General features: G+C 39.4%; 1 protein-coding gene across 4 annotated transcripts in view; it reads right to left on the bottom strand.

Annotated features, from left to right (window-relative positions):
* Positions 1-146: 146 nt before the first annotated feature.
* nav1b (neuron navigator 1b) overlaps positions 147-14,403 on the bottom strand; it is an 88,842-nt gene continuing 74,585 nt past the window's right edge. For 2 of the 4 annotated variants that reach the window (XM_042406238.1, XM_042406241.1), the window contains 18 exons: positions 14,156-14,233; positions 13,194-13,205; positions 11,981-12,064; positions 11,366-11,477; positions 11,142-11,263; positions 9,846-10,024; positions 9,471-9,633; positions 9,080-9,278; positions 8,274-8,368; positions 8,086-8,181; positions 7,382-7,550; positions 5,736-5,971; positions 5,453-5,607; positions 5,279-5,350; positions 4,306-4,502; positions 4,080-4,198; positions 3,711-3,908; positions 147-3,599 (listed from right to left, as the gene is read on the bottom strand). In XM_042406238.1, the coding sequence (XP_042262172.1) occupies positions 3,516-3,599; positions 3,711-3,908; positions 4,080-4,198; positions 4,306-4,502; positions 5,279-5,350; positions 5,453-5,607; positions 5,736-5,971; positions 7,382-7,550; positions 8,086-8,181; positions 8,274-8,368; positions 9,080-9,278; positions 9,471-9,633; positions 9,846-10,024; positions 11,142-11,263; positions 11,366-11,477; positions 11,981-12,064; positions 13,194-13,205; positions 14,156-14,233 (2,370 nt within the window). In that variant the 3' untranslated portion in view covers positions 147-3,515. The remainder of the gene's footprint in view (positions 3,600-3,710; positions 3,909-4,079; positions 4,199-4,305; positions 4,503-5,278; positions 5,351-5,452; positions 5,608-5,735; positions 5,972-7,381; positions 7,551-8,085; positions 8,182-8,273; positions 8,369-9,079; positions 9,279-9,470; positions 9,634-9,845; positions 10,025-11,141; positions 11,264-11,365; positions 11,478-11,980; positions 12,065-13,193; positions 13,206-14,155; positions 14,234-14,403) is intronic. The other 2 variants (XM_042406240.1, XM_042406242.1) reach the window with 1 other exon arrangement.

Here is a 14,403-nt window from a genome sequence, read left to right as displayed (position 1 = left end):
TTTATGTTTATGCTGCTCAAAATGTACTTTTTAACACTTAAAATCATTCCTATATGACCTTAATGATGAGTTAAAGCATGCAGGATTATTATAGTTCCTATTAACAAGACAAACACTTTCAAAATGACACACAAGAGGCAACAGACTAAATATAACATGTATTTTATTGATTCCAACAAACAGTGATAGGTGGATGAAAGCCTTCAGAAGCATGCCTTATCCATATATCGGACCCAACTCTGAAGAAATATACTGATGTCTTAAGGATGATTTTTTTTTCCCTCCTCAGTGATTGTTGCCGCATCCAGAATGCCAACCTATTTACAATCTTTACAATGATGTCCTGTACAAAATAGAGAAATGAAGTTTTACAAAGGATTCTTTAGAAAAAAAAGAAAAAGAAATATCAAATATCTGAGTATTAAAAAAAGAAAACATTATCTAGAATGATTTTCCTAAACAATACATTAATGTTAACATTTTTCTCATCACATAGCAAAGTTTACATGCATTTACAACACTTAGAAACCCTTAACATTTGCACGTCAGTGACATTAGATACCGCATAACATTTTTTTAAAGTCTTCTGTTTAGTCCACGACAAGCTTTGCAAAAATATGACTATTCAGCAACCTGTATTGGCCTATCAGATTAATCTTGTATCTGGTTTAATTATTTTAAAAATTAAACTGTGAAGTGCTGATTCTTGCCAAATATTTTGGGCTCAAAGTCTGATTTTAAATCAACTTATTAATTTTTTTTATCGTCATTTTACTGACCATTTACAAGCCCAGTTTTGATACTTTGTTGTCATTCATAAGGACAAAACACATCAAACTGCTTTCAAACATCTTAATTTCTTTAAGTAAGTTAATTAACCCTGTTCTCAATGCAACGCCAAACAAATCCTCCTCTCTTTAAGGCTCAGTATCACCCGCTGAAACAAGCTTTCACTTTTATCCTGTGGTGCAATTTGGTCCAAATTAAGAACTCAAAGACAGACCAGATGAAAACACACAGCATTTGCTCATGAAGTTCAGACATTTGCAAATTGCCAACACCAGTAGAAGTTGCTGCATAGTCCTGATACACTAGTAAGCAAACACAAATCACAGCTACTACAGAGCAACAGGCACAACAACCAGTGAATGAGATGAGACGCTCGAGCGGATGGCTTTTGTTAACCTGCAGAAACAGATCAGGGTGGGGTTCGTAATACTATCTGAAATATTTACAAAACTTAAATTATACTCATGTGGCCAGTGTGAGACTCACTGGACCTTTGGCATCTTTTCCTCTGTAATGTCTTTAATTCATTATTTTTTTCTTAGATTACAGTCACCAATCAGAGCTGAGGATTAGCTTTAGGTTTTGTCATAAGCCTTATGCAAACAGTGCAATAACTAAGCAACAAGCAGCTCAGAGACTATTTAAAATGTTAACATTTCTTATTAAGCTGTCATCAAAGTGGTCTGACATTCATTTAAGAAGAAAGAAGAAGAGATTTTGGATGAAGAGATGAATTATTTCGACACCACTTGCACAATCCTTGAGTCCACTTAATACGTTATAAGTCCTTTACTCCACATGGGCTTTTTTTTTAAACAAAAATCTACACAAAGTACCTTATAAGTGTTTTCCTGTTGAATCCATCGACAATTTAATCTGTTTTTATCGTGTCGTGTACCCAAAACGTTCTCAAATATGAATATCGTACGACATCAATGTGGGCAAACACCATACAATGTCTCACATGACTTCACTGTCTCTAAATGTCTTCAACACTTCTTCGACAACACGTCCTAAAAAATATCATATATCATCATATCTTTAGCATCTGACACTTCTAGTACACACAATTCTTGCCGGCCTACCCTGAATGTCTACATGATCTTTATTGAACACTTAAAACAGTTTGGGGACAATGTTAAAGAGCACCGTACACACCTAAATGTTGATAATATGCATGAAAGTCATTAACAAAGAAATTCTTAACTCTGTTTGTGAAGTGCATGGTCTGTTGCAAATGAAATGGGCATAGGTAGCTTTAAAGTCATTCTATTTAGCCAGTGTTACAAGTGTCTTGCAGTGGAGCTCTGTGATGATGCATCCTGTAAAAGCACCTACGAGATGATTGATACTGTTAAATGTTTCTTTTTTCTTTTTTACAAGTGTTTTCTATACATTCATATAAGCAGTTAAACCTAAACTTGACAGTCAATAAGCATGGTTTAAGTTTCATTACAGTATTTGGTTCGGTATATTTGATATTTGCACCACGCAACTGTTGCAGATAAAATAACTGCAATGTAGCCTGATCGTATGTACATAATATATACACTAACTACTGTGAATGTTGGGGGAAACTGTACTTTTTCTAAAATAAACACTCTAGAAAAAAAAAAATCAGAATTGGATTCAAATAGCATTTGCTCAATTTACTTAGAGGGTGTTTGTTATATTATCATCCCTGTGAAGTATCTAACGAATCTAATACCTGATATATATGGCAATAGTGGTGACATTATTTGTTTTTTTTTTTACATAAAGAAGTTCATAAAATTAAATTAAGTGCTTGGAAAAAAAGTTGAGTGTGCAGCCACAACGTGATCAACTTACATTTGATCACAAATAAATAAGTCTTGTTTTATGCAAAAGAGTATGACAGCAATTCTCCAGCTTATGCACCAAATACATGATAAAAGAAGGAAGGTACCTGATGTTGTCTTCACCCCCTTAAACTGAACTGATAATGAAAAAAAAGATGATTAATTGAAAATAAATAATGGATAGAGTAGAGGAAACAATTGATTTCTGGCTGTCTTAGCTGGGATGATATCAATGAAAGCACCAGTATACTCTGCTGAAGTTGAGGTGACACTGATGTCTTTGTTCTTAAGGCATTTTACTTTTTTTCACCTGCTTGGGCTGTAAAGTTCAGGATTGCATATGTATAAGATTTGGCCTTGAGAGACTTATACAGTAGATATGTACCGAAGAACTTTGCAATAAATAGTAGCATCTGTCATGCTGTCATACTCTTTTCCAAAATGAGTCACCATTAATTGAGAATAGCTCCATTTGATAAGCACACTGTATCCCATGATGCACTTGAGCACGAAGCAGGATGGACTGCGTGTGCTGCTGCAATAATCACCTGAATTGTAAGTGCTGAGACGATGAGTTTTATAGTGAGCTATTAGCACCGATCTAAAAGGACAAAAGTGGTATAAAGGGATCGGAACTGAAGTGAATGTCATCCAGTTAACTATATCCTAAAGTATATAGTTTCTCATTCTATATTTATGAACAGTTTTTGAAAATACTGTATGTTTTAAGATGATTTGGAATTAACCAGTCACGCATTAACTTCCTACTGCAGGAATGACAGTTTAAATCACCCTACAACCATTTCTGAGGGTTCATTTGTTCCTGAATGTACACTGCGTCATTACAGTGGATAAAAAAATAAAAATAACATTTGAAGTGCTAAGCATTAAGTGTAAGCTTTGTGTTCAAAGTTTAGGCAGGCTGGGGTCTTCTTTGTCTGGGGATTCAATGTAATTGGCAGCCTCTTGAAGTTTCAGAAGCATTGCCATCTACAACAAAAGAAGAAAAGAGTCGACAAATCAGAAATCTGGAAGTATCCATTTCAATGCTGACAAAATTCATACGTGAAAAGAAAAACATCATGACGCGTTCACTCTTACCAGTGGATCAGATTCCATGGAGCTGGGGGGAGTCTCCTTGTGAGGCCTCTCCTCACTGGGCTGACCAGGACTGCTGGAGCTTATGCTGGGGGGAGGCAGATGGAAAAGCTTTGCCTGGTCCTGCTGGGCAGACGGCCAAGGCAGGGTGCCCCTCACCCAGTCCACTGGGTCCTCCCATACTGCCTTCTGGCCGTGGACCTGAAGAGTCACAACATACCAGAATTAGAGTGTAACATTTTCTGTGAAAGGGAAGCCAATGGCGCTTCCTGAAGAAGAATCTAGCTGGAGACTGAGCTGCAGATGTGTTTTTATACACCAGGACTCGAAGACAAGAGCATTGGTTTGGATATGATGGTTCTGGTTTCTCACCTTGATGCCGTCCTTGGCGCCCTCTTGTAAGTACGGAATAATAGAGTGGTTCCAAAGGTCAATGAACCATGATCGAAACTCATCCACAGTGACTGGACAGGACAGGAAAAAGCAAGGGCCTGAGGAGACAACAGGAGGACACACTGAGAAAAATGTACTCACACAAAAAAGTTGTCAACATATTTCCCCAAAAATTCTGCCCTGTCCTGAACAGTGTGTTTCGTACCAATGAGGAAGTCCGATGTACTGTGCTTCTCCAGGAAGGTGTGCAGGTGATACCACAGTTTGGGCACCCAGTCTAACACCCTGATCAGGTCCTCATTGGTCAAGTTCCTCTCATCCTCAGACTCCATCAGCTTCCTGTGCAGGTAACGCACCAGGAAGCCGTTGGCTGGCTCCACATTGTTGGAGAAGGTCACCATCCTGAGATGATAAAAAGTCAAATCAAAATACAAACAAATGAGGGGATTGGGTCAGTGGTCTAGCTCATTAGGCTACATTAAGGTACCTCTTATTCACTCAACGTTAGATCCTTGAGTTTAGTTTTAAAGTGAATCTAAAAAGATATAATCATTATATGACTCGAATCAGTGTTGTAAATATGCAGGCCTGGGCAAAAGACAGGTGAGACTTTATTTTGACAATGGAAATTTAAGTAAACAACCAAATCACTGAAATATCAATAATTTAGCAGTTTCTTCCTTCACTCTTGTTCCATGGCACATGTGGCAATGATCTCTTTCTTTCATGGATGTGACTGTTGCTTATCTTGCAGTCAACCCCAAAACTAACTCAGCCATCCCTTGTATGTTTGTGTTTTCTTCTTGCAGGAAGAATAGAACATTTTCTGAAGGAAATGAAATATTGCTTAAACTATCTAAAATGGAAGGAACACTCAATTTCATACTTATTGTTGTTATTTTTCATTTAGCCTCAATCATACAGTAATATCATCAGCGGTATTCATGGCATGAAATCAAACTGTATCAAATCATACAGCATCAGATCTCATGTAAACACATTAACTCACAACTGATTATTGACCTGCTTAAAGACATCTTTATTGTATTGACTTGTTTATTCCACAGTGAGCTTCAATTCTTATCTGAGAGTGAAAAGGAGGAAGTCGTCCGTAACACATACAGTAGGACAACAGTGCAGGAGAAGAAGATACTCCCACAACCGTTTCTTCAACTAACCTGAAGCTCAGGTGCAGACTGTGATTCGCTGTCATCTTCACTGGTTGATTGCTTGTTCCAATAATGTACGGGCTGGAGGGAGAAACAATTTCACAAAGTTCAGAGATTGCAATATTTAACAATCACATAAATATTTTTGCAGCTATTTTGGGTATATGTGTATGTGGAGATTACCATTTGTGATATTTGCAGGTGAGAGCGCCATTGACAAGTTCACTGATGGCAGCAGGGTCGTGAATATCATCCAGAATAACTACCAGTGGTATTTCTGATGCACTGGTTTCCCGATCGATTTGATTGGCCAAGTTGGAAAGATAAAGCTGCAGATCCTGAGGAGAGAAAAAGAGAGAGAAAGAGAGAGAAACAGCGACAGGAGGCGATGAAACGAAGTTGACAACATGACAGACCAAATAATCCAGTGTTGTACAAAGTCTTATGGGACATCAGTTTCTGTCACCTTGCATGACTGGCGATGCATGTTGAAAGTGACCATGATGCCGTCTGTGACTTCGCGGGCACTGCGGTCCACCAGGTACTCAGCCAGCCGGGAAGCGAGGTAGCTCTTACCCGTTCCGCTTGGTCCAGACAGGATGAGACGGCGATGTTTGAGAAGCAGACTGATATAGTGTTGCATCATGGGTTTGGGAATGAGGGTCTCGAATACCAGGCTGTCCACACACTTCTCCTTCAAACCTGAACATAGTGAGGGACAACTGAGACTGGACTATGTTGTAACAAACATGAAGTCAAAATGACTATCTGCTAATCACCCAGCACAAATTAGAGCTGCTGATGTGTGAAATTAAGTGTGGTTTTGATATTTATGAAAATGGGACAAGTCAGAATTCTGTTAATATGTACACTAGAAAGAATATACATTGCAAATGGGCAGGGCTTTGGTAAGAAGATGGGATTTATATCACCTCGCATGTCCTTCAGTAACATGGAGCTCAAGCATTTTGCTCTGAAAATAGCTGAGCATCAAGTGTAGGGAGTCTATGCACCCCCACCAGCCTGCAGAAGTGTAATGTTCCGCCTTAATGTGTATGGGGCCCATGCGTCTAAGGCTGGTTGATCAGCTGGACCTGGCTGACACCAGGCAGCACTGAGATCATGTTACTCAAGGCCTGTCTGGGCAGCCACTGCTTCCCCAGCTCTCCTCGCACTCGCTCCATGCATTCCTGCGTGCAAAGGTGCAGGGGGGTCGACTACCACGCCAGAACTTTTCTAACTGATCAAAGCTCTGGTTTAAAATCACTGACGGGCTCCACATATGTGCTTCTTTTGTAATCAAACACTACTGTTACTAATCTTAAGTATATAACCCATATACGTCTGCACTAGTAGTGATGACGTTAAATGTGTGTGCAAAATTTGACCACATAAATCTAAAGCAGAGGCTATTTTCAGAAAAGCAATTTTTACTTTTTGTTAAGTTAATGGGTTCATCAGCTGCCATGGGGTCAATTGAGTTTATGTTTTGGTCAAGCATGAAGACAGCTCACAGTTCAATGTAACCAAATGCACGCTGAATATAAAGACAAGTTGTAAAGCAAAAAAGCAACACTGAATCTGACAGATAGGAAGATAGACAGGCCCAAATGTAGCAGCTCTGATAGGAGGTCAGACCATTAAACTCCTAAAATAAACCCTGCACAACATAGCTAATGCAAAAGTTGCTTGAGGAAAGAAACCCAGTGACGTATTGATCAGTGTTTAACTGCGTGGATACGGCTTTCAATCAACAGATTTGTGGTTCCAGAATTGAATAGCTGGCATTAAAGATGGAAAATGGACAGACTCCAACAACGAAGTTGCGGAAAGACAACAGACAGCAGTTTATTTAATTAACCCAGTGTCTGACTCACCAAAAGTAAAGAATCATCTTTCTTCATATAGGTTGCACAAATCATGTCTCTGGGCCTGAATTCAACTTTGTTTTTCAAAAATAAATGTAATCTAACCTAATGAAATCACTGTCATCTAGACGCTATCAATGCTGGCCTAAATTAATTTATTTCCACATCTGTGGGAGTAAATCTTCATTCTTAAGGGTATGATTTTATATTCTGTGTCACAGTTACTTCACATTTCTCCACTCACCCTTTAGAGCCACCGTGATGCCACTGGGGCCTCGGGACATGCAGCGAGAGGGCTGGGTCTCTGGAGCCTCTCCTCCCAGAACTCTCTTAATGTGGCCCATACTGTAGCTGTAGATGGAGTCAGTAGACAGGCCCAGACTGGAGGTGGGGTCCACCTTGGCTATGTAGACCTGGAGTGAAAAGGACAGAAAAGGGCAAGATACATTTTGTGTGTACAGACAGAATCATTTTATAAGGACAAATGTAAGAATACAATAAAAAAACAAAACAATAACAACTTCCTCCTGTGATGTTTCGCATAATATGAGAAAGGATAGTGATAGAAGAGCTGGCTTCCAGTACCTGTAAACACAACAGTAAACATGATCTGTACTTGGCGAGCTCCTGCTCATGAGTGCTTTGGTTTTATTAAGCACCATACATACCACCAATTGAACCAGCTATTCCCAACATGCAAAGCCTGGACAACCTTGTTAAATAGCTTCGCGAACTGGCACCATAAATTCAAATTGCTCAAATTCAAAATCAAAAGTTTAACATAAGTCCAAATGCTATTTTTGCATTGTTTCCACCTCTCTGCAGCAGTAACTCTTTGAAGTATTAACATGCTAAATTTAATGTGACAGCTGAATTACAAATGTGAGTGTGCTTGACGCAAACTGAACATTCAGTTCTTGTACAGGTCGCATTGAACCACCATCTCACCTTGAACGCCTGGCTGACAGCTGAATCCAGCATGGACCAGTCCATCCTGCCATTCACCCTGACAGTACCGATGAAGAAATCCTGCTGTTTAACCTCCTGTTGAAGCCAAGTGTAACATGTAAGTGACACAGAGATTTACAGTCATGTTTATCAGTCTGAAGCTGGACAGCAGACAAAAACATACTTACATCTTTGAAGACATGTAAATCTGCCACACAAACCACCACCCTCACACGGTGATCGTCTCTCTGTGAGGAAAGGCTGAGAGAATCTGGGAGGACATCTGCTGAGAGGAAAAAAGAGAGGAGGATGGAAACAGAGGAAAGAAAAGAAAGATCATGTAGCATGTGTGACACCAGTTACATTGACATGTATGCAATATTTTGGGGTGTTTTTGCCTTTTTTTAAGCTAAATAACACTGAGCTCCTTTGAGGTCACGTGGCAGAAACAAATACTAATGTTGAAATTTGTGCTGAATCAAACACACAGTCTAGCAATCCACAGGTAAGGTGTAGTGGATAATATAACTGAGTTTTTAGGCCCACCATTTGATATGGGCATCTGACCTTCAGAATAAAAGCAGGACATTTTATTTAGTGTGATTATACTGTTGTAATTGTAAAATTGTGAAAGAAATGAGAAAATGTGTCTTTAACTGTAGTTGCTGTACATATAGATGAGTAGATACTATAATTTCCATACATACATATATTGCATTCTATTAATAATCACATGAATATGTGGATTATGAATAAATTAATGATACATTTGACACAATTGTTAAGCGTCTGTCTGAAAATGCACTCTGTTCCTTCTAGTTATATACTGATGTTCCATTTCTAAGTTCAACAACACATCCAAAAAATTAATTCCATATGTTGTCTTGAGTCCATAAATATTACCATTTAATCTACATGCTATGCCTGCTTGTCTAACACTGTGGCAAAACCACTGTAACGCTACATTTCCTACTTCTCAGGGATTTAACTGTACCTGAGCTGGTCCCCTCACTCAGTCCTCTGCTGTAGCTTTTGGGCATGTTCATGGCTACTGACTGTCGCGGTGAAGAACTTCCCAGAGCAGTGAGACCTGAGGACTGGGAGACAGAGCTGGACGGTCCAGGAGATGGACAAGGGGACAGACTTCCTGTCTTCAGATGGTCGTTCTCAGCCTTCAGGTTCTCCACTGTCTTCTACCAAGAAAAAAAAAACACAGGTCATACTGAAGTGCTCATAAATCACAATGCCACATCCACAATACTACTGGAGAGATGATTTTTTGTGAGCTGAAAAGAGTTCTAAATCTGCAAACTAAAACTAGTGTTGTCCCTGGCCTGGATTTTTTTTTATTATAAAAATAAAGAAAAGGAACATATCATACATACCTGCATGTTGGTCATGGTCTCCTGCAGCTGCTCCAGCTTATGGGCAGAGCTTAGAGCCTCCAGGCGGATGTCTGTAAGTTTACGCTCCTTCTCCCACAGTTCTGAGCGCAATTCTGATACAACCTTTTCATCCACCACGTCACCCTCTTCCCCCACACTGAGTCTGGAGATGTTAAGTTCAAATGACATTAGAGTATTGTGAAGGTAGCAAGGATCAGCAGACTGACAGCCACAAACAGGAAGTTGGAAAAATCATGTTTAAAGAACATGCACAGGTAGCATCTGTTTGACAGTGATTGTCATATAAATACATACAGTACATATATAGTTTTGCAGATCTGTTATTGACAACTGTGCCTGTGCAGAGAGGATTACCTGGATGATGATGCAGAGGTTGAGGATTTCATTGATGATGAAGGGTTATCCCCATCGTGGTGGACTTTGGGAGAAGAAGGTGCCGAAGACTCTGGGGTGGAAATTTCCTCAATGTCAGCATATGGCCCTGCTGGCTTGGCGCCCTTCTTACTAAAGGCCTTGTTGAAGGAGCTGCGTAACTGTTCAGAAGAAATAAAAGACCAATGTAATGAACAAGTTATTCTTAAAAACGGTTATGTTCAGCTGCTTGTATCAGATAAGTTCCTCAGTTCCTATTAAACATCTGGTTTCCACTGTATTGTGTAATTTCTTCTGACATATCTCTTTTATGTTAACCTACAGTTTACATATATAATATACATATATCTTACATGTGCATTTTGAGTCTGACCCTAACTTTGTTTAATGTTGAACTTTGTTGAATAGCGGCAGGAATTACAATGGACAATTATAGTGAAGTATTAGTTTAGTCTATGATGTACATATTACTCAATAATGATATGTGAGAGAAATGAGATGAGCTTCAAATCAAAACCTATGACAGCCATCTACATATCAAGTTGTTTTTTTTTAAAACTACAATAAAGCATATCTATAAAGCATTTCATCAGAATATAAACCATGAGTCCACAACAACACAATTTAATGATACAGTATATGCGTGGTAAGACATGGATGACACAAAGTTTCCAAACGTTTCACAAGTATGACTCATAAAGTACATGCAGGCCAGAGAGGGGAAGGGGTTTAAGCTTTATTTACTGTAGCAACATCACTCACCTCAAAGACCTAAAATGAAAAAGCAGGGCAGCATGAGGGAGAGACCAGAGTCATGCTTAATAAAAGATTTGGAACAAGATAGGATAGTCACACACACATACACACACACACACATGCAGGAACACAAACTAGAGCATCAGTAGACTGAGTTTTATTTTTTGGATCAAATATAAACAGTATACTGAGAACGGATAGTGGTGCTAATCAAGACAAGAACTAATATTTAATCCAAGTTGGATGAATTTGACATTGATGAATCAATTGCCAACAAAAAATATACAATTCAATATCAAAAATGGTTTTATAGCTTTTACTCCCTTCTTTGGAGGAAAATATGACTCATAAACCACTGACATAATGTGTTTGGGGTAGTGCATGTGTGAGTTTTACAACATAGGACAGCATGTTGGTTTTAGGTTATTTAAAGCACCAGTTATCTTGTGCTTTAAGTTATTTAAAACCCATTTGCAAATGTCTGAGAAAAAAACAATACAGATTCAATTTATGTGTCCTCACCCAGCTCTTCTTCTTCTTCTTCTTGGCATCCTGCTCCTTGAGACTGCCCATACTTGAGTGGCTGGTGGTGCTGGTGAGGCTTGAGATGCTTTCTGAGGAGTTCTGCCGATTGATCAGCAGTTCTGAATGAAAGGAGAAAAGAAAGAGAGCAAATGAAATACTTGGAGGTAAGCTATTGCATCATTCAATACAATAGTACTGTACATTCCTAGCATACTCTGTACCTTTAGGTGTGATGTCTGGATTACTGAGAGCCCCATGAATGATTTCCTGGGCTTCTGTGTTTTTGGTCTTCAGAGCGTCGATGGTGTCCTTGAGCTCAGTGAGCTCAGAGTCCTGAAGAGGAGACACATCAATATGTGTTCATGTTAGCTTACAGGCTGGTAACTGAACCAAGATTCTTCTGAACTGAGGATTGTGGAATGGCTATCACCTTTCAACAAGGATGACAGTTGTGTTGAGTGGCTAATGACAACATGTAAATCCCACTATGCAAACCTTTGACCCACATCGCATTTCCAGAACAATTACTGTATGTCACCTGGTAGGATTTCTTTTGCTGACAGGATCTGATATAAAGCAGCTGAACTGATAGCTTATCATCATCATCATCATCATCATCATCATTGTGTTTGTTGATTATTTATTTAAGTGTTTCTCTCTGATGTCTACAAGTTGCATGCTATATTCTTGGTTTACAAACTGAAGTAAACTATCAGGAATAAGTGTTATGGATTTTTTCTGTATGTTATTATTTTGTTTTGTATTTATAAATGGAAAATGTCATCAATATCACAGGTGGAATAACATTTCTTAGCGCCATGATATCAGCGAGATACCTTCTGTTCTGAGGAGACCGACAGGGTCTGCAGGCGCGCTGTCATCAGTGCCAGACTCTGCTCAAATGCTGCTACCAGATTAGCCTTTAGAGAAATAGACAGAGGTAGAAGGAGACAGAGAGAGACAGAAAGTGGGGGGTGGGGGGGCATTGAAACAGCAGACAGGTATGAGTCACCGGCTGCATTGAATCAGTCTGCAGTCTCACACGCTCACAGCACATCAAGCAAATGACTTTCTCCAACTGCTAGGTGAAGAGGGAGGGGATGGAGTAGTGGACAGCTGTGGATGATGTCAGAGATGAAAGAGGATGTTAGGGTAATGGTGGTGAGGGTGGGAAGCGGTGTAGCGCTGGAGCACAAATCTTGTCAACTGCATGTGGCATGTTTGACCTTTAGGCTGACCTTAAGATGTCTCATACCATTACTGCTGATGGTGGAGTGTCAGAGTGTTCTTTAATAACTGTTAAAAATCATTCCTCTAGAATCCATGGCTGGCACCAGAACTTGTCTAAATTCGATGACAAAACATACCAGACTTGTATATGATGAAGAAAGATGATGAGGTAGATTTGAAAAAGAAATGAATGTGACATATTAGAAACGCAGCCAGCTTTTAGCTTTTGCTCAAGAGCAGCAGACCTCTACTGCTTGAAGGTGCGTTAGGTCACCTAAAAGCCTGTTTTTGTATCATGACCGCGTTTTTCTCTGATGTCTACAAGTTGTATGCTATATTCTTGGCTTGCAGATCTAAGTAAACTATCAGGAATTGTCAATATTAGTGCTGAAACAATTAGTTGACAAATCGATTAGTGGATGGACAGAAGAGTTATTAATCAAGAATCATGATAATTGTTTAATTGTTTAAGTAATGCATCATGCAAAAGGCAAATTTTCTTCATGTCAGCTTTTCAAATACAGGGATTTGTTTCATTTCTCAGCTGAATATCTTTGGCCTCTAGACTGTTGATTAGACAAATCAAGCAATCGTACCTTTTTAAATGATTACTTGAACAAAACAGTCGGCGTCTTAATCAAAAATGAAAGCTATTATTAGTTCAAGCCCTTGTCAAATGCTTCAAGGTAGCCATTGAGGGTCCACTGTGCCACGCAGCAAGTCCAACAGAGATGACTAACAGCAACTTGTCAGCTTGTGTTTCACTTAGATTCATGCAGAAGCCACAGAGAGCTATCTAGAAGCAATAGTCGAACAAACCTGGCCTAGCTGCTACACCCAGCATCCAGAGGTGCGGGTCAGCGGGGGGCAGGCAGTGGCAAGTCCAGCAGTCAATACAGCCAAGAACGTAAAAGAGAGGGACAGTGGCGTCAGGCATGGGATTCAGTTATTCATAAAAACACATACAGTGAAACACAAACACACACACACACACACACACACACACACACACACACACACACACACACACACACACACACACACACACACACACAGCCACACCCACCCACCCTACCACACACACACACACACACACACACACACTCACACACACACACAGATCATCACTTATTATGGTCAAAACACCCAGGTTAGTTGATAGCAGAGGCAGTAGGAGGCTGTAGTTCATTCTGATTCTGTGTTAGTAAGTTAGGGATAAAGTAAAGTTGACTGTGGTACAACAGCTAGAGTCAAGCATCTAGAAGCTGCAGAGTGAGACAATAAAGGGAGGCAAGGGTGGGCAACTTGTTAGGGAAGGTTGTTAAAAGCGAAGGGTTAAAAGCAAGTGATAAGGGTAAAGATCCAATGGGCGTCCATAAGGATTGCAGAGCTGGTAGCCAGACAACTTGAAAGTGGCATGTTTGCTGACCTGAGTGTTGGGTAATTATGGTGGTAATTATCTTATATATACAGACGCCAGACGCCAGAGTTATGCATCAGAGTCCAGAGACATTTACTATAATCTTAATTTTCTTAGGTCAGCTAGGATTCATACCACAATTTTCCTGCATATCACCCTCACAAGAAAGAAGTAAAGTCTGATAAATGGGGTTTCTGTTTTTGTCAGTCGGTTTTGGGATAAAAACTCAATCACTTAAAGGAAGTTTAACTAACATTTTGAATTGATTACACTCTGATAAAAGATCTTTCATGTATCCAAGACATCAACAAATTAGCTTACAGAAAGAGGCCAAAAGAAAATCTTAAAAAATCATACATACATTAGCAGAAAGCTGCATGGTCAAGTTGGCAACCTTTTCCTGCGAGGATTCCAGTTCTCGCCTCAACTTGCGGATTTGCTGTGGACAAAATGTGAAGTAAGTCAAGCAGCATGGACAAAAAGCCAGAATTGAAGTTTTGATTATGATTACGTAGCAATGGGATTTGTTCAAATGTCTTGTTTTGTTTGGTTAACTAAAAAAAAAAATACTCAAAACACAAAATATGAAACAACACACAACAGAAACAG

This window comes from Thunnus maccoyii, chromosome 3, assembly GCF_910596095.1.
Source record: "Thunnus maccoyii chromosome 3, fThuMac1.1, whole genome shotgun sequence".
NCBI classification, from domain to species: domain Eukaryota; kingdom Metazoa; phylum Chordata; class Actinopteri; order Scombriformes; family Scombridae; genus Thunnus; species Thunnus maccoyii.
This window is presented reverse-complemented; position numbering and strand designations above follow the sequence as displayed.